The following is a 22,604-nucleotide window of genomic DNA, read 5'->3' on the forward strand; positions in this document are numbered from 1 at the left end:
AAATAAAAATGCATAAACTAGATTGGAATGGCTTTAACTAATGCTCTATCCAAAACTATTTTTTGGATGTAGCACATCCACCAGTGCTAGTCTAACCAGATAAGACTCAGCTTACAATTTTATGACAGATGTTTTATTTATAGGGAATTAAAATTTAGAGATATACAGGACACAAACATTATATATAGTATACTTTCTATGATAGATATTGCTCACAGAAAGGCCTCAATTCAAGTTACATACTGCATATGCTAAAATGTGCACCTGGGGAGAAGAGGGAGATCAACTTTTGTTTTGGTTTTGGTTTAAATAACCTCTAGATGCATTAAGTAATACTGATCATTTAATGTTCAAAAAACTTTTAATAAACAAATTCAGGGTAATATTAATTGAAATATTTATAATATGATTTAATCATTACACAGGATTTCCAATGTACAATCAAGACAATGCACAACACTTGAAGAAAAAAGAAATAAAAACAATCTATTGCACCCACAAGTAAAAAGGCTTTTTATTCATTTTGGGGATGCTGCAATTCAGTATTTATATAAACATTTACACATTGTAGTAAACACAGAAGTCCTACATGTAATGCAGCATTATAGGTAAGACCCTTTTAAGTCTCAAAAATAAATGTTAGTGTCCACATAGTCCCCCCATGTGCAAGGCTGATTTCCCAATCATTATTCCATTCATTGTTCAATCATGAGTGATCAGTCACCCTGCCCACCCCCATGCATTTTAGAGACCTAATATTTCTCATCAAACACACTACCTCCTGTACTCTAGTCTGCAGCACCCTGCCTCCTTGCTTAGTCAACTGGTGGCTTGTGATGAATGGCATTTCTCCATCTCAGTGTCCTGTTAAATAATCCTGTGTAGAGTCTGAAGCAAATGAATCCACATCCTCATTCTCTGAGTCGTCACTGCTGTCATCGGCAGCTGGCTCTCCTGTAAGGGCTATGCGAGCATAATCATCTGTGTCTATCGATTTGCAAAAGTGGATGGCATATTTTAATTTCTCCTCCAGCACCTGCTTACAGGAATATCTAGGCAACTTCAGCAAAAAGAAGCAGGTGTAGGACTCAGGAAGGAAGTGGTCAGGAGGGTTGTATTTATCCAATACCTGTTGATGAAAAAGATGTTAAATAATCAGAGACTATGTACAAGGACAGGTAGAACTGTTAATCTATTTTATTATGTTCATTAGACTCCTTACTCTCACAAAAATCATAATATTTTTGGTTAAGAATAATGAAGTATCAGAAAACAAATACTCTAGCCCATTTTAGAAATTAAAAGGAGCAACTCAGTAATTCCTAGGACTTATAGTTAAGAATAGTAATTGGTTACTGTGGCAATTACTTTTGACAAATCAGTGCTGAGAACAGGGTCTGGCACAAGGCAGGCAGAAGACACAGGCTCAGCACGCACCCACATGGGGAATTCTCCTTAAACCCATTAGCCCCTTTTGACTACTACAGATAAAACACTATAAAGCCAGCAAGAATTCTGGACCCAGAAATTACCTACTTTTGGAGAGAAAAACTACATGTTGGTCTCAAAGATCTCTCTGGCACATGACTTCTATTGCAACCCCAGTCAGAGACTGGAGTCAGGCTGTGCTCAGGAAGGAGCCCATCCCCAAATCCTTTCAAATATGGAGGAAGAAAGGATGCTCCACCCTAATCTGCCCCTCCGGGAAGTCCCCCATCCCCATGGTATTGCTACCTGGAAAATCACACTTGTTGCCTCAGGATAGAGGAGGGAGGGGGGATTACATCACTTCACCCCATGACTCAGCAGATAAACAAAGCCTGTTTCTGACCATTGGACCACAGAGTTAGAACTCAAAGCAAAACTCTTGTTCTCAATCTGATGGGTGCTCTTTATTTTTCCCAATACGCAACATTACTTAATTCAACCAAAGAATCAAATATATGTTTTAAAAGACATGTGTGCTCAAAATCTCAAATATGCTGACATAATAGCACTATCTTCCGGTGGTGGCCAGATAAATTTTCCAGAAGTAGAAAGTGAGATTTAAAATCTATAGTCATGAAATTTTGAGCAATCAAATCAAAGAAGTTGTGGCGTGTGCTTTTTATTATTTCCAGGAAGAAGGAAAAAACCATGTTAACACAAGAGTCCCATTTTCTAATGAGCTGTAGGATCATGTGCAAGGAGCATAACCCTACAGCTGACACCACAAGATATACAGGAATCACACCTGGATGACGAAGTCTCTGCCCCGGAAGTCGGCGATGGTCCTGGGCAGTCTTGTCCGACCCCACACAAAGCGAAGGAAGAGGGAGCGCTCTGTGTTGGAGAAGGACTCCATCACCTCCCAGAACCACTGGATCAGGGACGCAGAAGGCTCGATTCCTTTGTAGGTAGCCACTGACTTTAGGAGATGCAGAGGGATATCTGGGCTGCCACATACCTGCAGAAGGACATACCGTCAGGCTGGCTGACACTTCTGACTTTTCGCTTCAGTATAGAGTCAATCCCTCTTCCTACCAAGGCTTGTTTCAGGCAGGATGTACGTGAGAGCCAGAGTGGACAGTTGGGGGGTTGGGTCCCATGTGTTCGGGTGGATGTGTACTTGACCCTGTGCTCCACCCTGGTGTGGGATGGGGGCTGCAAGGAAAGGAAGGACATAGGCCGGGAACACCCATTTTTCAAACATGTTTTCACCTCATCTACCAGGCATAAGCATATTTCAGATGTAAATTAAGTGCAAGATTTAACTGAGAAATTAACTAGCGGCACTGATTTAGTGGCTCGATATGAAAAGGCAGGTGTAGGGCAGCAGCTTTCAGGGGCATACCATCGTCTCCAATTCATATCCAGTGAACAGAGAAAGAAGGGGGACAGGCACGACTCGGGCCATTCCCTCCCGAACAGCAGCCACCTGCTCATCAAATTCATGGAGTCTGAAAGAAAAAACTCACTTTGCATTTCTATCTTTGGTAATGTAGGTCTTGTCCTGCTCATAACAAGCCTTACCCCACAGATGACCAAGGCATGTAGCTCATAAAAATAGCATCACAGAGCTTCTCATAGACTGAGTTCACCTACACTGGCACATAGAGGATAATCTTAAAAACTACCTAGAGCTTCCAAGACACAATTCTTAATACTTATTGCATACCCAGGAAGGAGCCAGAATTAGATGTGCACCAGAAAACCAGGCTCCACAGCACCCACAGTAAGATCCCTCTGAAAGCAAATACTGTGCTCAGGGCCTTCATGACTGGTGAGTTAGGGCATAAGGCAGAAATGAATACAAAGGGACAGCATAGCACACTTGCCGGGACTACCCACAACCAGAACTCAGCAGGCAAACCCCAGCCAATGTGCAATCTTACCAAGTACCTGGCCAGGTGCTTCTGGAGAACAAAGACTGTGTGGACTTGTAATGCCAGGTGGAAGGAGCAAGGAGCAGCAGAAGCTAGATGGGTGGCTTTGCTGAAGGCCAGGCAGGGGTGGGACCAGCCCTGACACAATGCTGCCCAGGAGAGCTCACAGAGGGGCATCTACAGGAGGGTACCCACAGGTCCTCTGAGTTCTGCCTGGAGAGCTCCCAAAACAGCACAATTCTAGCCACCTTGGTTTTCTAGTCAGAGCCAGGAATCTCAGACAAAAATAATGAATACTCTGATTTGGATTATAAAATAAGCTTTGATAACTATAGATGAGTAGTTGTTAGAACCAAGTCTACTAACATTTTACTGTATGGGATTTCTGAAAAATGCAGCCATCCAAGCAAACTATTTCCTATTTTTGCTATTTACTGAACCAAAACAGTAGAAGGCAGATGACCCCACCTGTAGTTTATTGCCAGCCGGACATACTCTGCACGGTTGTCCAGGGTGATGTGTGTATACTTAGAGCTCAGCTGGATGTCCTGGCCACTTGCACTTGGCACAGTGAAGGGCAGGCTCATTGCCTCAAACTCCTCTGAGGTGGCTTCATTGTCACGGATGTACATGAGCCCAGGGATAAAATCTTTATCAACCTTTCGAGGGAAAAAAGGGAGCCCACATGTTAAGCCCACATGTTACCCCACTTCTGACTGTAGTTCAGCCATGACGGCGCCTCAGTCTGCACTGGGTATACCTCAAGGCTGCTGATGCATTATAAATGCCAGAAAATAAGAGACCAGCAGTGAGAAAGCACTTCACACAGGGAGCTAAGGAAAAGAGCTTGTAATTCAAGGAAGTCCTTAAAATTAACCAACAGCCACTGGTTGGAGACAGATCCCCACCCTATAGTCGTAGTACCAAGGGAAGTATGGCCACAGGGAAGATGCTGGCTGTGGTCAGCCAGTCATGCTTCCCCACCTGAAAGCCAAAGCCACCACCCAGCCATTCACAAGCTCTGATCTTCCACAGGAAAATTGGGTGAATTTTCTTATCTGAAAGATTTCAAGTTGCAAAAGCACCACCAAACAGATGGTCTATCAAGTTCCAGAGGCAAACTGGCCTAACATCCACAGACCTTCTTTGCTACTAGAAAGCAGTCTGTAGCCAGGGGTGCCCCTTGCACTCTGTACCAGGTACACTAGGTGTCACATTTCCCCATCCCCACATTCCTGGTGGTTACCTCACTGAGGTCTGCAATGGTGAGGCTCATCCCAGCCAGTTGCTTCCAGACAGGCTCAGCCAGGTTGAGACTCAGGGGACTCCCAGTCCGGATAGCGATGCCCAGTAACACACCTGCTCAGTCAAGGCACAAGTAACAGGAGATACTTGAAATTAATGATAAAACATATAGTTCAATTAACACCACAGAATAGCTCCACACTGGGCCTCAGTGCCTTCTAAACCAATGTTACCCAAATTCATGGAGACAGGTCCATCCTTAATACATTTTGTCCTGTTCTAAATTCATTGTTTCCTTTTGTTCCTATGGGCCTAGTTTCTAACTCTTCTATTTGTACCAATAAGTATAAGCCACACAGAGGCCAATCTCCATTCCTTTAAAACAGATGGAGTTTCTCAAGGAAGGTAGGCGCCGTACCTGGAGAGGAACAGGCAACAATAGGAGGACTCAGCATATATATTTAATGGAACAGGAGGGAGGGAATGACCAACTACCAAAACCCTTCAGATCTGACCCCAAGTTTCAGACACATTTAAGCTGCAGAAACATGGTATTTCAGATCCTTGATGCGCCAGACATTTTCTGACCCTTTGCACCTAGCCACTCACTGATGGTTGGCTCTACATGTCCCTGCACCTGCACAGTGAAAAAGTTAAAACCAAATACTCAAAATATTTGTCATTCCCAAGACAGAACAGACATTAAGTAACTGGGGCACACAAAGCCACATAATTGAGGCACCATGCCCGTGCAAGAAGGCTCACCCAGAAAGCGGAACATGTTGGTGTGTACAGGCGCCCTGGCAGCGGGGCTGAACAGGTAGCAGTCGCGGTTGGCCCCTGACTCATCTCTCCCATTGGGCGTCACGATCAGAAGTGGGGTGAGTCCATTCTGCAGTTCTTCACAGATCTCAGCTATGGACTCACTGTAGCCACCACCACAGTCATCCACAGATTCACCTTGAGGGAAAAGAGAGTCAGCAACACTTAGTCACACCAGCAAAGCCCTGCAGGGTGCAGCCAGATGAACTTCTCAGCTCCCCTGTAATAATGCCCACTGCACTACTGTCTGTGCTCAGACTGCCAATCCTCAGGACCACAGGCCTGCTAGTGCATGCAAGTTCTCACCCACAAATTTGACTTTCCAGACACGGTGGGGGAGGAGGAGGCTGTCGGGGCTAAATGAGCTCATCTTAGCACACATCTGCCCAAAGACAGACTTGGTCCCATCAGGGCCTGCTAGGCCGCCTTTACTCCTTGAACGTTTGACCTAGAGAGGAGAAAAGAAATAAATATGAAACAGCCACAGCAGCAGAAAGCACACAGCTACTATCTTCCACAGCTAACCAGCCCTGGGACATCTGTGGCAACAATGAGCCCTACAGCCTCTCCCCCATCTTGTTACCCTTTACTTCTCTGCTCTGGTCACCAGGGTAGAAGTCCAGCCAGCATTCTGCTGCTGGACCTAAAGAGCTGTCATGAGTGGAGCCCACAGTGAGGGGAAAGGAGTGTGAAACCAATCTTTGAGGTTCTCAGAGGGTTTGTGTCCTCAGGCCTCACAAACAAGGTGCTCGCTGGACAGCTGTGCTAATGGAAGCTGTGCTATCACGATGGAAGACACGGCCCCAGCTCACCAAATGCATGCAGCATGTTGCCACAGCATAGCACCCCTCACGACTGGTGGTATCTAAGTGAACATTCCCTCAAGAAAATATAGACCTCGGTTGGCCATTCACATAGGTGCAGCCCATGTGATCAGTAACTATAATATGATTCACCCTCACACTTCATAACTTTAACCACGGCCAACCACTTTACCACACTGCCTCGGCCTCCATGAATAGGATGCCAGCAACCCCAAAAGCAGCCCTCCTTAGAAGACTATCAGGACTCTGAGCTTCAAACCAAATGGCTGAGACCAAACCTGGAGGCACCATGTCATCCAAAACAGAATCTTCCTCCCCTCCCTTACTCATCTGCATGTATCCTACTCCAACCCTTGGGGGTCAATGCACCCCCCCCAACTACAATCACTTTTTCTACCTGTATTTCTCACCCTAGGCTAAGATTTTCAAACAGATTAGACCAAGAGCTCTCAAGGCCCTCACCTAGTAGGGGCTCAGTAACCCTGCAGTTCTGTAGGCTACACAGTGCTTCAGAATCACTTTAGAAACTCAGTCTAAAATAATGGCAAGATGGAAAGTTAAGAAAAAATGTTCATGAAAATGCACTTTTCTGTTACCTCGTCCAGCTAAACTCTCACAATCCTTAACTTCTTAAGTAAGTTCTAGGCTGAGTTTAAATAGCAAATACTCACACACAAATAATCATAAACAAGACTTATGAATAATGACAATAATGAATTAGCTTCCTATGGAATGAAATGTGCCACATATTTGACTGTATGTTCACAAATGTGATTTCATTTAAACCTCACAGCAGTTCTTCAAGGTACCCAAAATCCCTGGAGGAAACTGAGCTACAGAAAGGAAGATGGATGTGTCCATCCATGAGAAACAAGATGCAGACCCATCTTCCTACTCTGAATGTCACATCATCTCCATTTACAATACCAATTAAACTGATGCTCTTGGCTCCTCTGAGGGAAATGGCTATGAGAACACAGCTATGACTCTGCAAGGACAAGCAGGCACCTGTGTACCTGTGGCTACTTCTGGACAATAGGAATAGAAGTCATTTTAATTGCCTTTAATCTAAATTTTCCAAATTTTCAGAAATGAGCATGCTCATTAATTCTGCAATAAATTTTAAATAAAAAATTTTTATGTACAGTGATATTCAGATTCTGTTATAAAACTAAATCATATTCAAACAAAACCCTCCAGGAACATGCCTATGTTTTACTGTCTCTAGAATACTCTGCACAGACAGTATGAGAATATCTACAATGGCATTCCCATGGGAGAAGGTGGATGCCAGTAGCAATCTGTGGCTACAGGACAGCTGACACCACCTTTCTGGATCAACTGGTATCTTGAGCTCAACTTGGATTCATGGAATACATCCCATTATCATCCTCCATTCTATTTTTGATTAAAAAAACAATTCTATTTTTGTGGAGGATCTTTCTAGCTTCAGGAGGAAGTATGAAATCTGAACTGCAAAGGACCTAACTCTCATACCAGAGGGCCCCAAGGTATACTAGAGCACCCATGGTATACTGCATTGAATGCTGTTTATGTGCATTTTAAAAATGCTAATATGAATTTGTCCTTTACCCATTCTATTTTTTCAAACATGTACTGAACATTTTTGACACAAATGCTGGAACATAAAGGCAAGAAGGAAAGAGGTGAAGAATGAAGAAGAATGCAAAATCAACATAAGAGAAAGACAGAAAAGGCATGTTTAACATAGGTTCCACATCACCAAGGCTCAATGATGCCAAAAGCCCGAGATCTGAATACCCATATCAGGCTGCTGTCCCTGGCTAGGCACCTCTGTGTGTGGCTGGGGCAGGCATATGATCTAGGAATGCCCAACCATCTGTGTTAGTTGAACTTTCCTCACTTATAAACTTCAGTGTTTAAGACCTAATAACATAGAACAAACCAAAATGATCCTCAAGGTGAGAAAATAAAAACTTTTTTTATAAACCTAATTAAACAGCCCATTTGTTTGTAGAGTGGGCTGACTGACTTCCAGCTTAGCATCAAAGAGTCTGACGTCAGTGAAGGGACTACTTCCATCAGTGTGGTCACATGTGTTCTCCAACAAATGACCAGAGTTTGTGTCTTAATTCAAAAATGCCCCCAAGAGCAACTCTAGAGAAATGTCTAGTCATGCAACCAACATCAGGGTAAAAATCATGTGTTAATATAAAGGAACAAAGAATTTGTTCTTAGTAACTCTCTGTTTCTGTTCCAAGAGGTGGGGCTATTTCATTTGCATGTTAAATGTCAAGTATACACAACATCATATTCAGTGGTGGAGTTCTGTTTTAGTTAATTTTTTAAACTGCTAAGTGTATCTACACTTAGCAGCAGGTTTAAGTCAGAGATGGCTTACTTTTCATTTCTCTGATTACTACAGAACAGTATTAGTGATTCTGGTCTATTAAATAGGCAAAGATAGGTATCAGAGCCAGAAAGGGTGTGAGGCTGGTGGGAATAGGAATTGTCCCCACATACAATTTGATATATGGAGTGCCTCTGACTGGCCCTGCTTTTCAGAACCTAATACAAGGAAGGCAACTGAAGACACATCTGTAGTTGGGACGGTGCTGAGAAGCCCCGCTATATCCCAGAAAAGTGGGCACAGCCTTCCAGCACCCTGCAGAGAAATCTGACAGAGGAAACTAAGAGAATATGGGGTAGGTGGTCAGCGAAAATAATCCCACAGTCTCACTGTAGGGCAAGGAGAGGTGCTTACAACGTTATAAGAGGAAAAAAGGGCAAGTTACAAAAGAGACGAATCCAGTTTCAATTATGACAAACATACAAACACATCTCCAAATGTCAGCAGTAGTTACTACTATTTGGTAGAAATACGGTCATTTTTACTTCTCTCTCTTTGCTTATCTGTATCCATCCTTTTGGATTATCTGAAATAAGTCTTTCTGACTTCTGCTACAAAGAAAACAATTTACATTCCCACTGGAAGCCTTAGCACCACAGAATATCACAGATAGGTAGCACCTTGCTCTCTACAGCAAGGGCACATGAGAAAGTCTGCTCTCATCCCAAGCTGTGGGGGGCCATGACTCCCAACGACAAAACCAACCTATCTAAGAACTGTTAGTTAGACTAAGAACAGTTTTCACTTGTTACCTGAATCCGGTTCAATTCTACCACAGGACCATGCTGGCGATCTCGCACCATAGTTGCTTGTACTACTTTTCGGAAAGCTGCCTCCTAAAACATGACAGATGGACAAAATTTAGAATCTGCTATAGGAAATATTATTACCCATAGGTTTGTTTTAAATATCCTTTCCTAAGTCAAATTTTCTTTTTTTATTTTTATTAAGCTCAATTAGCCAACATTAGATTTTGATGTAGTGTTCAACAATTCATTAGTTGCATGTAACACCCAGGGCTCATCACAACATGTGCTATCCTTAACACCCATCACCTTGTTACCCCATCCCCACACCCCCCTTTCTACAACCCTCAGTTTGTTCCCAGAATCCAGAGTCTCTCATGGTTTGACTCCCTCTTTGATGTCCTGCTTCAGTTTTCCCTCCCTTCCCCTATGGTCCTTTGTGCTACTTCTTATGTTCCACATATGAGTGAAACCATATGATAATCGTCTTTGTCTGCTTGACTTATTTCACTTAGCATAAAACCCTCCAGTTCCATCCATGTCGATGCAAATGGTAGGTATTCATCCTTTCTGATGGCTAAGTAATATTCCAAAAAGTCAAATTTTCTTAAAAACAGTAACTACAAATGCTCTTTTCTGAATCGTGAGGTGGTGTGGGGGGCACAGCCTGGAACCCATCCACAAATCTATGCAGAGTCCCACCAGTGCTACATGTCCCCTATTTAGAGGCAAGAGGAGCCCACCACACTCTGGTGGAGGTCCAGATGTCTGCTCTGACTTGGGGCTCAGGCCAAGCCCAGAGGATCGACTAGAAAACCAAGGGCTTCCAGACAAACCACAAGTCCACATGGCAGGACTGACATTAAACACTATGCCCCACTGTCATTGTCCTGACAAAACCACTAAAGAGCAGCACGGCCAGGGGGTCCTACAGGTCAGGATAGGCTTGGGGTGGGGGTGGGGAGACCAATGAAGGAGGGAACATATAGTTACCATATACTGAAAGAAACCTGGAATACCCAGGGCAAAACAGCAAAAAAAGAGAATGGGGCCCAATATCACCCAGGTAGAGGCAGGCCCGCCATGCTCATATGGACTAGGGCATAGGCAGCAGCAGTGAGGACAGAAATAGGGAAGGAGACTCAAGAGACTCAAAGAAGGTAGGATCAGTGGGAGTCCCAGATCTCTGCCAAATGGATAACCCTGCTCTTGTCCAAATACAACATGGCCAGGGAAGTCCAAGGTACCTGTAACAGTATCTAGTCCCTCTCCCAGGTCAGAACTCCAGCCTCTGAAAGCAGGACGGGCAAGAGCCCTAAGCAGCCCAAGGAGGTGACCTCAGAAGCAGAGAAGATCAAGTGAAGGTGTCAGAGAGACAACCAGCCCATAGAGGCGAACCTACCACAGCACACAGGGTCTCAAAGATGTGCATCCATCACCACGCACCCTTATATAACACCTACCAGCTACTTTTGCCCTCTCCTCTGCCTAACTTCTGTTTTACTAATTGCCCAGAACCAAGGCCAGTTCTTCCTCCACAGGAACATTTTTTTTTCTCTGAATGGTCTCACCCAGCTGGCTCTCCTGTGGTGTTCTCTCACTTCTGTGCTCTGAATTGCATCCTGGTAATAACCCTCCATGGTCACAAGCAACATACAGTCCAATTTTCCAACAGGTATGATCCTTTCCTACCCAGGACCAGAACAGAGGCCTATTACACATCCACACCCACCCTGAGGGTGCCTGCTGGACTCCCTCAGCATTCCTGCTGTCCCAGCCGTGCTCACAGCCTCCAGAACACTCATGCAGTCCGTGTGGAACACATCCTGCCTCTCACTTGGTTTTCTCCCTATGTGGGAAGGCTTTTTTCCCCTTGCTGCCTATTCTCACCTCTACTCTGACAGATTAAAAAAAATGGTAAAAGGGATCAAATTTCCTACTTTTTATTATTAAAAACTGGTTGAAGTTTCGTATCAATGTTTGTATCAATGTTACCCACACACAACTTTTTCTTGTTTCCCACCATCGGAGAGATGTTACCATTACCACAATCCTTATTAATGTCCACCTGCCTCTAAGCTATCCATTAAAATAAAATGTGTGGAGATGCCTATGTGGCCCAGTCGGTTAAGTGTCTGCCTGTGGCTCAGATCATGATCCCAGGGTCCTGGGATCAAGTCCCACATAAGGCTCCCTGCTCAGTGGGGAGGTTGCTTCTCCCCTTCCCTGCTGTTCCCCCTGTTTGTGGGCACTCTCTCTCTAACAAATAAACAAAATCTTTTAAAAAAAGAGAAAAGAAGATGTGTGTGCCAGTCTCCTTCAGCTAAGTGCCAACAAGGCCAATCCTGGGAGGAGAAGGGGAGGATCTGCTCGGATGGGACTCCAAAACATCTAGATTTCATTATTTAAAAAAACAACAAACAAACAAACAAACAAATAAACAAAAAACAATATGGGACGCCTGGGTCTCAGTCAGCTGAGCATCAGACTCTTGGTTTCAGCTCAGGTCATGATCTCATGGGTCATGGCATCAAGCCCTGCATGGGACTCCATGCTCAGCAAGGAGTCTGCTTGAGAGTCTCTCCAGCAGATTCTTCCCCTACTTGCATGCGTGGGGGCTCTCTTTCTAATAAATAAATAATTTAAAAAAAATAATAATAAAAATTAGGGGCGCCTGGATGGCTCAGTTGGTTAAGCGTCTGCCTTCGGCTCAGATCATGATCCTGGGGCCCTGGGGTTGAGTCCTGCCTCAGGCTCCCGGCTCAGTGGGGAGCCTTCTTCTCCCTCCCCCTCTGTCTGCTGTTCCCCTTGCTTGTGCTCTCTCTCTGTCAAATAATTAAATAAAAGTCTTTTAAAAATTAAAAAATTAAATTAAAATTTTTAAAAAAACCGTAATCTTTGATAACAAAATAGGCTACAAAATAGGTCTCAGAATCATAGACTCTTCAGAATTAGAAGTCCTCAAATCAAATCTGACCTCTGTGCTTTTTTTTCGGCACAAATATTTCCCCTATTACACAATGGTTCTGTTAGGATATCCTGTCAACTTGCTTGCCAGAAACTTAACTCCTGAATCAGACACCCTATTTCTAAAACGCTCAAGTTACTACAGATGTCGATGGGTCAAAATCTGTCTGGTGATTTTTATGTGCCCTCTTTCATGATTCTATTCACAGCCTGTTAAAAATTATCCTTTGACAAGGAATCTCTATACATCCTGGTAGTGAACTTTCATCTAAATCATCTAGACTATCAAAGCACCCTCTCCTGGACTTCCCTGGGGAAGAAATTAGCTTCTTTTTCCTTCCTGCTGCCAGTAGGGATTTGCTATAATGCCTCAGGCTAGCCAAGTAGAGAACATTGCCAAGAAGGCTTAGTTTTGCAAACTACCCCACCCTTTTGGGGAGGTGGGAAGCAAGTGGGAAAATACCACACCACACTAATAATTTTTAATGTAAGCTCTAAAAGAGAAGACATTTTTATCTGTTTTTCACTGATACATTCTGAGCACCCAGAACAGAGCCTGCCGTATAGTAGGTGCTCAATGAACATCTCCTGAATAAGCTTTACTCTATATATTCTCAGTTCAGGAATTTTCATTGGATTAAAACTGAAATACCAGTTTTGCCTATAGCAAAGCTTGCTACAAGAGTACCTTTCCCTGGGATATCAGAATTCCTCGCAGAGTGTCAAACCCCACAGAAGGCCCAAGTCCAGTTTCATCAAGAGAGCCTTCCAGGTCGAACATGGGGATACAGGGGCAGAAGAGCTCTGAGATGTGATGTAGCAGAAGCAGCCGATTCCGCAGTGCTATTATGGGGATTTCCTGCAAGTGATTGTATTCCATGGGAACCTGAAACATTGAAGCTGCATTAAGTCAACTTAGGTGTCAAATGCACAGATAAGCCATAGTTTGTAGATGAATTCTGAAAATATTTTTTTCAAAAACACCTCTGTAAATATACAATGGAAAATGAAGTGTAAGTGTGGCCTACATGCATAATTCGATACACAGATAGTAACTTTGTTACTACTTATACACTCCTAGCCCAGCTGGCCAAATCCGTACTTACCTGTGCAGGAAGTTTCCCAGCGCTGGCAGGCTTGCTGGTTGACCAGGCAAGGGTATGTGCTGAGCCACAGGCCACACGGTTGACCTTCTTACCCTGAAGGGCAGCTACCAACCGAGGCCTCTGAATGGCATTTGTAGTTCCATCTCCCAGTTGCCCCTCATCATTGTCGCCCCATGTATAAACTTCTCCTAAATGAAGTGAATTTAGAATAAGTACTTGTATACTGGGACTAATGAATGCACAACCACCAACATTTTCCCATCACAATCATACTTCCTTCAATGGGGTGTTGATGATCACCTGTCTTGAAGGTCAACTTCATGTGCGACCTACATGTCTCATCATAACACCCAAAGAGGTAGAGTGCTTCTCAGAACTCCTGACAGTCCCTGCTGGCCAATGTGCCTTTTCTAGTTAAGAGGCACAAGATTCTGGTCTTAAAATAGCATTTGTTCACAGGACGAAGCACATAACTGCAACAGTTCTTAATCAGAACAGTAATAGTAAAACAGATGATAATACCTTAATTGCCCAAATTAATTTTTTTTTTTTAAAGATTTATTTATTTGACAGAGATAGATCACAAGTAGACAGAGAGGCAGGCAGAGAGAGAGGAAGGGAAGCAGGCTCCCCGCCAAGCAGAGAGCCCGATGTGGGACTCGATCCCAGGACCCTGAGATCATGACCTGAGCCGAAGGCAGCGGCTTAACCCACTGAGCCACCCAGGCGCCCCCCAAATTAATTTTTTATGTTAAATGGAGAGGAAAAAATATCAGTTTTTTAAAACAACACAACCAGTGGTGCCTGGGTGGCTTAGTGGGTTAAAAAAACACAACCCCCAGGATGCCAGGGTGGCTCAGTTGGTTAAGTGGCTGCCTTCGGCTCAAGTCATGATCCCACCGTCCTGGGATCGAGTCCCACATCGGGCTCCTTGCTTGGCAGGGAGCCTGCTTCTCCCTCTGCCTCTGCCTGCCACTCTGTCTGCCTGTGCTCGCTCTCGCTTCTCTCTCTATATGACAAATAAATAAATAAAATCTTTAAAAAAAAAAACAACAACCCTGTTTTTAAAGGAAAAATAGTTCTTCCTATAGTTATTCATAACATAAACATGAGATTCATCATTGATGAGAATCATATTTTAGAGTACCATGCTAAATCCCAACCATGAAATACCACCAGAAAACTGTTTTTGTTTTTTGTTTTTTTTTTAAGATTTTATTTACTTATTTGGGCGCCTGGGTGGCTCAGTGGGTTAAAGCCTCTGCCTTCCGCTCAGGTCATGGTCCCAGGGTCCTGGGATCGAGCCCCGCATCGGGCTCTCTGCTCGGCGGGGAGCCTGCTTCCTCCTCTTCTTCTGCCTGCCTCTCTCCCTACTTATGATCTCTGTCTATCAAATAAATCAATAAAATCTTTTTTAAAAACAGAGAGATCACAAGTAGGGAGAGAGGCAGGCAAAGAGAGAGGAGGAAGCAGGCTCCCCGCCGAGCAGAAAGCCCGATGCGGGGCTCGATCCCAGGACCCTGGGACCATGACCTGAGCGGAAGGCAGAGGCTTTAACCCACTGAGCCACCCAGGCTCTGAAAACTGTTCTAAGGGTCAGATCACTGGGTGACTAAAATAGAAATGAAGTTAGTTGCCATATCCACAAAGATTCCTCAGGGAGCCATGCAGCCACAAGCAGCACTCTGTATAGTGTGATGCCTGCACGATCAAGGACAGTGTGCTTGTGCCCTGCCCCTTCCCATTCTGGACAGCTGGACAGTTTACTCCTAAAGCCACTTGGTGGGCATCATAGCACAGATAAGGAGAAGAGGACTTCTCTGCAGAGGTACAAATGGATGCAAAGAATCAGAGTCCACTAATGACAAAAACTTCCATATAGCAGGTGTCCCTGTGTGGGGAATTGGCCTAAGCAGAGACAAGTACCCCATGTGTAGGGGTGGCCCAGAGTGGGCAGTCATAGCCTGAGATACGTGAGGATTCATTCAGGGGAGAGGGCAAAGGCAATGGCCAGACACTGGTCACATGAGGCAGAGTAACTGAATCACTGCATTAGGGATAAAGAAACCCAAGATTCTCATCAAAAGAGATGGAAAGAAAGAAAACTAGAATGAACCCTGTGGTACAGAACTGGAACCTGTGGTCTTAGTGGGAATGTATGGTATTCAATATACATATATAGATACAAAAATAACATAGATATAAATTTGTATATTATTTACGTTAAGTATTCCCTGGCTCTGTCCACTCAGAATGCCTGGGAGCAGTGACATCCCAAAAGCAATGAGCCCATCCATCGACCTGATTTGTCTTCTAAAAACCATTCTCCTCTAAAGACACCACGACTCCTTGGGGAAATGGCCAACGCTAGGCTTGGGCCATGGGGAGTGAAGAAGATACTGTGTCTCATTGTGTCAGAAAGCAAGGAAGTATTCCGTGAATGATGGGCACACACCAGCAAATAAAGCTAGCACAATAGGGCCAATCTGAGCATCAAAATTTGTAACAGTAACAGATTATATATATCCCTTGAATAAATTAGGAAACCTGGCATCTCACATAGATGTAAATGAAAAAATGAACATTTGATGAGAATAAAATATTCAGTGAGAAAAGGGATATTTAAATAGTTTCAAATACCATCCCAAATACTTATTTGTTACAAAGGATACTCAGTGTGGAAAAGCCTGGCAGCTACCACCTTAATCTAGTGATTAAAGTTAACAACACTGGTAATGGGATCAAGAGAAATTGCACAACACCCGATGAACTGAGAATGAATTAAGATCAAAGATGAGAAATTGAATCTACTGAGGAAATATCAGACAAACTCACATGAGGGATGTTCTACAATATAACAAGTCTACAATCTTCAAAGGTGTCACAGTTCAAAAAATCAGGAAGACTGAAGAAGTGTCAAAGAATAATGCTCATGGTCAACTGAAGATTGTCTCAGAGTAGAAGAGACATGAACATGTTTCAGCTAAATGTAACTTGTGTTGTATCATAAAAATGGGCATGAAGATCAGGTATAGTAATAACCAGTGGGAATTTCCCAAATGTACATTTCCCAAATGTTGGGATTGTTCAGTAGTGTCCTGGTTTGTAGGAAGTAAACACTCAAATGTTCATAGTGATAGGCAGTACCCAACTCTCACATGGATCAAAAAAAGGTCTTTGTACTGCACTACAAACTGTTCTCTAAGCGTGTGATTTGCTTCAAAAATTTAAAGAATGAAAAGGAAGTAATTAAAAAATGTGTTCTAAGTTCTTGATTAAGAACGAACAATGTCAGTCCACAATACACCATAACAATTACTTAGTCATATATGAAACTCCTCCATTAATGAAACGATTGAAGGGTACATGTTCATATAATTCACCAAAGGCTTTAAAAAGGGAAAAATGGGGAAATGGCTGTTTTAATGAAAGATGGTACACTAGTTTTCTATCATTACCATAACAAATTACCACAACTTACTCGCTTAAACGGTTCTTTCAGTTCTGTGGGTGAGAAGTCCAACATGAATCTGACTAGGCTAATAGCAAGCTATCAGCAGGCCGCGTCCTTATTGGACATTCTAAGGGAGAGAACCCACTTCCTTGTTCATTCAGGCTGTAGGGACAATTAAGTTCTTTGGAGGACCAAGGTCTTACTTCCTATGGGCTGTCAGCTGTCACCTGTTCCTAGCTTCCAGTGCTCACCCACATTCCCTGGCCCCTTTCCTCCATCTTTGTAGCCAACAATGAGGATCAAGACCCTCTCACACTTTGAAAAATCTCTCCTGCCTCTTCTCTGTCACATCTCTTTGACTGACTCTTCTGCCTCCTTTTCTGCTGTGAAGGATCTGTGTAATTACACTAGCCCATCTAATAATCCAAAATAATTTTCATATTGTAATGTCAGCTGATCAACCTTAATTCCATCTGTACAGACCCTTTTGCCATTGTGCTGGGGTCCTCAAGACCACCTTCAGGTTTCCTCATTCACTCGGTAAACTCCCTGGGCTCAGCATACAGTCATACTCAGCTACAATCACAGTGAAAGGACATGAAGAAAAATCAGCAAAGGGAAAAGGCACATGGGGTAAAGTACAGATAAACCAGATACAAGCTTCCAATGATCCAATGCCAATGGAGTTACACAGGACACGTTTAATTCCTCTAGCAATGAGCTGTGACAACACATGTAAAGTGCTGTCTACTAAGGAAGCTCATTAGAAATTTTGGTGAGCAGAGATTTCACTAGAGCTGTCACATGGACACTTCTGCCTGGCACATACCAAGGTTCTAGGAAACAGGTTTCAGCAGAGACCACATTATGCTATTTAGGCACAGCGAGGACTTTTGTCAATTAGGGAAGGGAAGGAGTCCCCCCAAAATTCAGGTTCTTAGAGGCCAGCTGAGGGCCACCTTGCAAGCAGCCCTTCCTAAGGACAGCAGTATCAGATGTGCTCTGTTAGCTCTTTTCTGCACAGCCATGAAATGTAACATATTCACAAGTGTTAATACCAGGGGCTGAAGATGACAATAGCCAGAGTCCTGCTCACCAGAGAAATTCTCAAATATAATATAATTGCTCCCCGCCCGTTACGGCTGAATGTATTATTCCTGAGCAACCTCTTAGATTTCAAAGGCCTCTGTGTTGCAACATTGGGCCTCCCACCTACCATCCTCAGTGCAGCACACACAGTGCAGGGAGCCAGTGGCAATAGCAATGACTTTCTTCCCCTGCAACCCTTGGACCTGCCGTGGTCTTCTAACATGGTCATCAGATCCATGGCCCAACCTGTGATAGTCACCTTTGCCCCTGCACAAAAGGAAATATAGAATTATGAGTGCCAAGGCCCTGTCATTTACCACCTGGCCCACCCTCTTGGCTTAAGCGTCATACTTCAGGACACAAATCACAGCCTGCGATAGAAGTTACATCTCAATCTATGAGATGTCAGTTAATATAACTTCACATTAGTAAACTAGTTTTGGTGATATTAAACAAACAGAATCTTACATACCAAGTATAAACAGCACCAGATTTCGTAAGGGCGACAGAAAACTGGGACCCACACTCTACTTTAACCACTCCAAGGCCTGTAAGAGAATCAATCTAGAAGGAAAAAAGGTTCAATTAGACTGACTCAAGGTTATTGCTGACTGCTGCAACCACATAGAGACTGAACTAAATCTTATAAGGAATTCTGAAAATCCTTACTCAGGTCAAATAAAGACCCACTAAAAATGGACATATCACAGTTCAAGGTCTGTGATCATTTTCCCCTAAAATCCACTCTCCCAATTCCATTTCTCTTTGCATTGTGGTGATTCCATTCTCCAGAAAGCCTTGTACTTCTCCTCTGCCATCCAGCCCTCTCACACCCCATAGGCCTACAGGCAAGGAGCAATAAGCAATGGGGAAGAGGGTTGGCCAAGAGGACCAGAGCTCTGGCCTCCATCTATCTAGGTTAATTAAATTAAATATGACCTTGGTCAGCTAGTACTGGAACTCACCCCCATCCCTGGACACTTAGGTTCCAGGCCCTTCACAGCCAATACACAGAGGTCTCACTACGGCTCACTAACCTAGTCATCACCCTTTCTCATCCAGCAAGCTATGCTCTTATTATCTGTGACTGTTCTCAGACTTAAGGTTCTCATATTTGATTTTAAATTTAATTAAAACAATCTATTCTCTTAGTTCTCCCCTCACCCTCATCTCTGTCACAATCACATCACTAATGACCTCCAACCCCCCAATGTCCAACATCCTAATCCCTGACGGTTCAAAGCCTGTGTCTAAGCTTTCCTAAGCATAATAAAGTCCATAACAGACAGTTTTTCCATAAATTTGGAAACCCTAAGTAAACTGTAACATGGTTAAAATACCATACACCTGCAAGAGAAAAGGAACAAGAGATGATAAGACTGAGGAAGAAGCCCTGAGCTTCTAGTTTTCCAGCAGTGCCCAGCAGGGCACGGGGGTGCCTCCAAGCACATCTCCACCAGGCTTTGGCTGTAGGCAGCATCAGCCAAAACCACTCTCTGCAATGATGTTAATGTGCTGTGTCCACAATGCCCAAATGGAAGCTACCAGACACATGGAGTTACTGAGCACATGAAATGTGGCCACTGTGAAAGAAGAAGTGAATTGTACATTTACCTACTCTTAACTGAGTTAAATTTAAACTTAAATAGCCATGTGTGGCCAACAGCTACTGTACGGGGCAGCACAGCTGTGGGAAGAAAAGCTATGCAGCTCTAGCCTGGCTCTCATCCCATCTGAGGGGGCCTCTGGTAGAATGCTGCCTCCCAGGGCTGCCAGTGCACAGTGAGGGTCTCTATTCCACACACACAGTCCCAGATCCCTATCAAGATTGGACACCAAGCAGCAACAGTTTCTATTGTTCTTTCACAGCACACACACTCGCAAATCCACAGCAAAGCACCTCAGCTAAATGACCCGGTCGTGTTCACACACACTGCAGGCAGCATAGCAGTCAGCACATGATCTAAACACATCAATGAACTTCATCTCTGCCAACTGCCCATTCACAAGGGCAAGACAGTCTTACAAAGTTAAGAAATTGCTCAGAATCATGCAGGTCACATGGAGAAAAGCAATCTGACCCCCAATCCAGGCCTGTAGCCTCTTCTCTTAGGCCATCACAGGATGTCCATTTAACACAGGATGTCCTCTGGCTAAACCAGATGCAACCCTTTCAGCAAGCACTATTATATTCATAGCTATAGAACTCTGTAAATTGAAAAGACTATGAAGAATTTGTTATTCTTTTCCTCAAACAGGTCTACATACTACATAAAAACACAGGTCTCACAAAATTACATAAATTTCAGATAGCACTTAAGGTATCTCAATACCTTTGGGCCTTTCACTCACTTTTTACCCAATTATCCATTATATTTTCTGCAAAGAAGGTAAGATGTGCTGAGAGACACATAATGGGGGATGGGGCAGTGAGACTTGGTGCTCCTGAGAGGGCCCAGGGGGCTCTAAGAGCTCCAGAAAGACCTGATACCATCCCAAGATCTTTGGGAATGGTGCCTTTCTCTCACTGCGCAGACACAAATACCTTCATGGGTACTTTACAGCCATCACTGCCTCCTCGGCCAAGTTTGCCATAGTCCCCGTCCCCCCAGGACCAGACAGTATCATCATCAGTGAGGCAGAGGGTCTGGGCATCTCCACTGCCACAGGCAACGTCAACCACGCGGTGGCCCTGTAGCGCCTCCACCTTCAGAGAAAAGGAATCAAAGTTATCCGACTGTAGTAGAAAGGAAGTTTACCTAAGGAAAGATTTTATTTTTCTTAATTTTTAAAAAATTTATTTATGATTGCCTGGGTGGCTCTGTCGGTTAAGCATCTGCCTTTGGCTTAGGTCAGGGTCCTGGGATTGAGCCCCACATCAGGCTCTCTGTTCCACAGGGAGCCTGCTTCTCCCTCTGCCTCTGCTTGTGTTCTCTGTCAAGTAAGTATGTAAAACCTCCCCCCCACAAAAAGATTTACTTATTTGAACGAAAGAGACAGACGGAGAGAGCAGATGCCCACTCGAGAGTAGGCGAGGGGGAGGGAGAGACAGAGAATCTAAGCAGACTTCCCACTGAGTGCAAAGTCTGATGCAGGGCTCAATTTTACAACCCTGAGATCATGACCTGAACAAAAATCAAGAGGCAGTCACTTAATCCACTTAGACACTCAGGCATCCCAGGAAAGGCTTTTAAGTACTGTGATGCTCTTTCTGTCTGTGTGGAGGGCGGGGAGGGAAGCCTTTGCAAAGAAAGTGCAATTTTAATAATCTTGTAAGATGAGACAGAAACACCTTCATCTGAATGAACCAAATAAATCTAAACTATAGGAGGCAGGAATCAGTGTCCCCAGTCAGCCAGTCCTACCACACCAAGAAGTCTTACTTACTGCTTCACCCAAAATACAGTGGGCCTTAAAGAAGCCAAAGCATTCAGCTAGATGCCAAGTAATACTAATTTATATTAATAAATACTATTATATATTTATTATTATATATATATAATAAATTATAAATAAAAGGTAGTATTTCAAATATTACCCTGTTTAAATGACTCACTGAATACAAAACCTGTTTGTATGTGCTTTGGTGAGTGCTGTGAAGTGTATAAACCGGGCGATTCACAGACCTGTACCCCTAGGGATAAAAATATATTATGTTTATAAAAAAAAAATTTTTTTTAATGGAAAACAAACAAACAAACAAACCTGCTTGTAAATAACGAGTGTAAGGCCATCAATCTAAAAGAAACTAGGGGCGCCTGGGTGGTTCAGTGGGTTAAGCCTCTACCTTCGGCTCAGGTCATGATCCCAGGGGCCTGGGATCGAGTCCCGCATAGGGCTCTCTGCTCAGCAGGGAGCCTGCTTCTCCTCATCTCTCTCTCTGTCTGTCTCTCTGCCTATTTGTGATCTCTCTCTCTGTCAAATAAATAAATAAAATTAAAAATAAAATAAAATAAAATAAAATAAAAGAAACTAGAAGAGGAAATACTTTTGACTTTTAAAAATCACAATGGCATAGCTACCTCCCCCACCACCTTCAACAGTGAGGGTATGAAGAGCCGCCCTAGACCTCTGAGCACCTTTTCAAGGTGCCTTCTCACCAGCTTTGGCTTTAACTGGTCCTCGCTGTCGCTGTGTCCCAGGCGGCCATACCGGCCTTTGCCCCATGTGTAGAGGTCCCCTGCTGCTGTGACGCAGGCACTGTGGGCTCCACCAGCAGCAACATCAACCACTTCAATTCCTCTCAGAGACTCAATGACTCGAGGGCGGTCACAGGGACTGCAAATAAGGTCAACAAGGATAACTGTAATAGTTTTATTCTTAAATATTTTAAAAGTATTAAATACTAGACTTTTGGTTTACTGTTCACTTATTTAATGTACACCTCTCAAATCAGTTAATTAAGAACAATCATTCAGACCTGAAGTCAAAACTTCATTATTTTCTAAATGTCTCCTTTTATACCAGCTACCCTAATGCCAGAGAGCAGAGACTTTCAATCGAAATCAGAAGCCAGGAGACTAGTGCCCAATGCAGGCCAATCTGGCCCATGGCCTGTTTTTGAAAGGCCAATTAACAAGAATGAATTTTATAT

At 43.7% G+C, this 22,604-nt stretch overlaps 1 protein-coding gene across 11 annotated transcripts in view; it reads right to left on the bottom strand.

The window, feature by feature from the left end:
- Nucleotides 1-342: 342 nt before the first annotated feature.
- HERC2 (HECT and RLD domain containing E3 ubiquitin protein ligase 2) overlaps nt 343-22,604 on the bottom strand; it is a 237,729-nt gene continuing 215,467 nt past the window's right edge. For 7 of the 11 annotated variants that reach the window (XM_045070659.1, XM_045070655.1, XM_045070656.1 and 4 more), the window contains exons 80-93: nt 22,111-22,288; nt 20,556-20,717; nt 18,483-18,574; nt 18,138-18,277; nt 13,468-13,655; nt 13,050-13,247; nt 9,401-9,484; nt 5,739-5,880; nt 5,376-5,570; nt 4,612-4,724; nt 3,834-4,024; nt 2,834-2,939; nt 2,234-2,446; nt 343-1,129 (exon numbers count right to left, since the gene is read on the bottom strand). In XM_045070659.1, the coding sequence (XP_044926594.1) occupies nt 857-1,129; nt 2,234-2,446; nt 2,834-2,939; nt 3,834-4,024; nt 4,612-4,724; nt 5,376-5,570; nt 5,739-5,880; nt 9,401-9,484; nt 13,050-13,247; nt 13,468-13,655; nt 18,138-18,277; nt 18,483-18,574; nt 20,556-20,717; nt 22,111-22,288 (2,275 nt within the window). In that variant the 3' untranslated portion in view covers nt 343-856. Of the gene's footprint in view, nt 1,130-2,233; nt 2,447-2,833; nt 2,940-3,833; nt 4,025-4,611; nt 4,725-5,375; nt 5,571-5,738; nt 5,881-9,400; nt 9,485-13,049; nt 13,262-13,467; nt 13,656-17,404; nt 17,498-18,137; nt 18,278-18,482; nt 18,575-20,555; nt 20,718-22,110; nt 22,289-22,604 lie in introns of those variants that run through there. The other 4 variants (XM_045070660.1, XM_045070661.1, XR_006603900.1 and 1 more) reach the window with 4 other exon arrangements.

Source organism: Mustela putorius, unplaced genomic scaffold, assembly GCF_011764305.1.
Source record: "Mustela putorius furo isolate JIRA1106 unplaced genomic scaffold, ASM1176430v1.1 tig00003972_pilon_pilon_pilon, whole genome shotgun sequence".
NCBI classification, from domain to species: domain Eukaryota; kingdom Metazoa; phylum Chordata; class Mammalia; order Carnivora; family Mustelidae; genus Mustela; species Mustela putorius.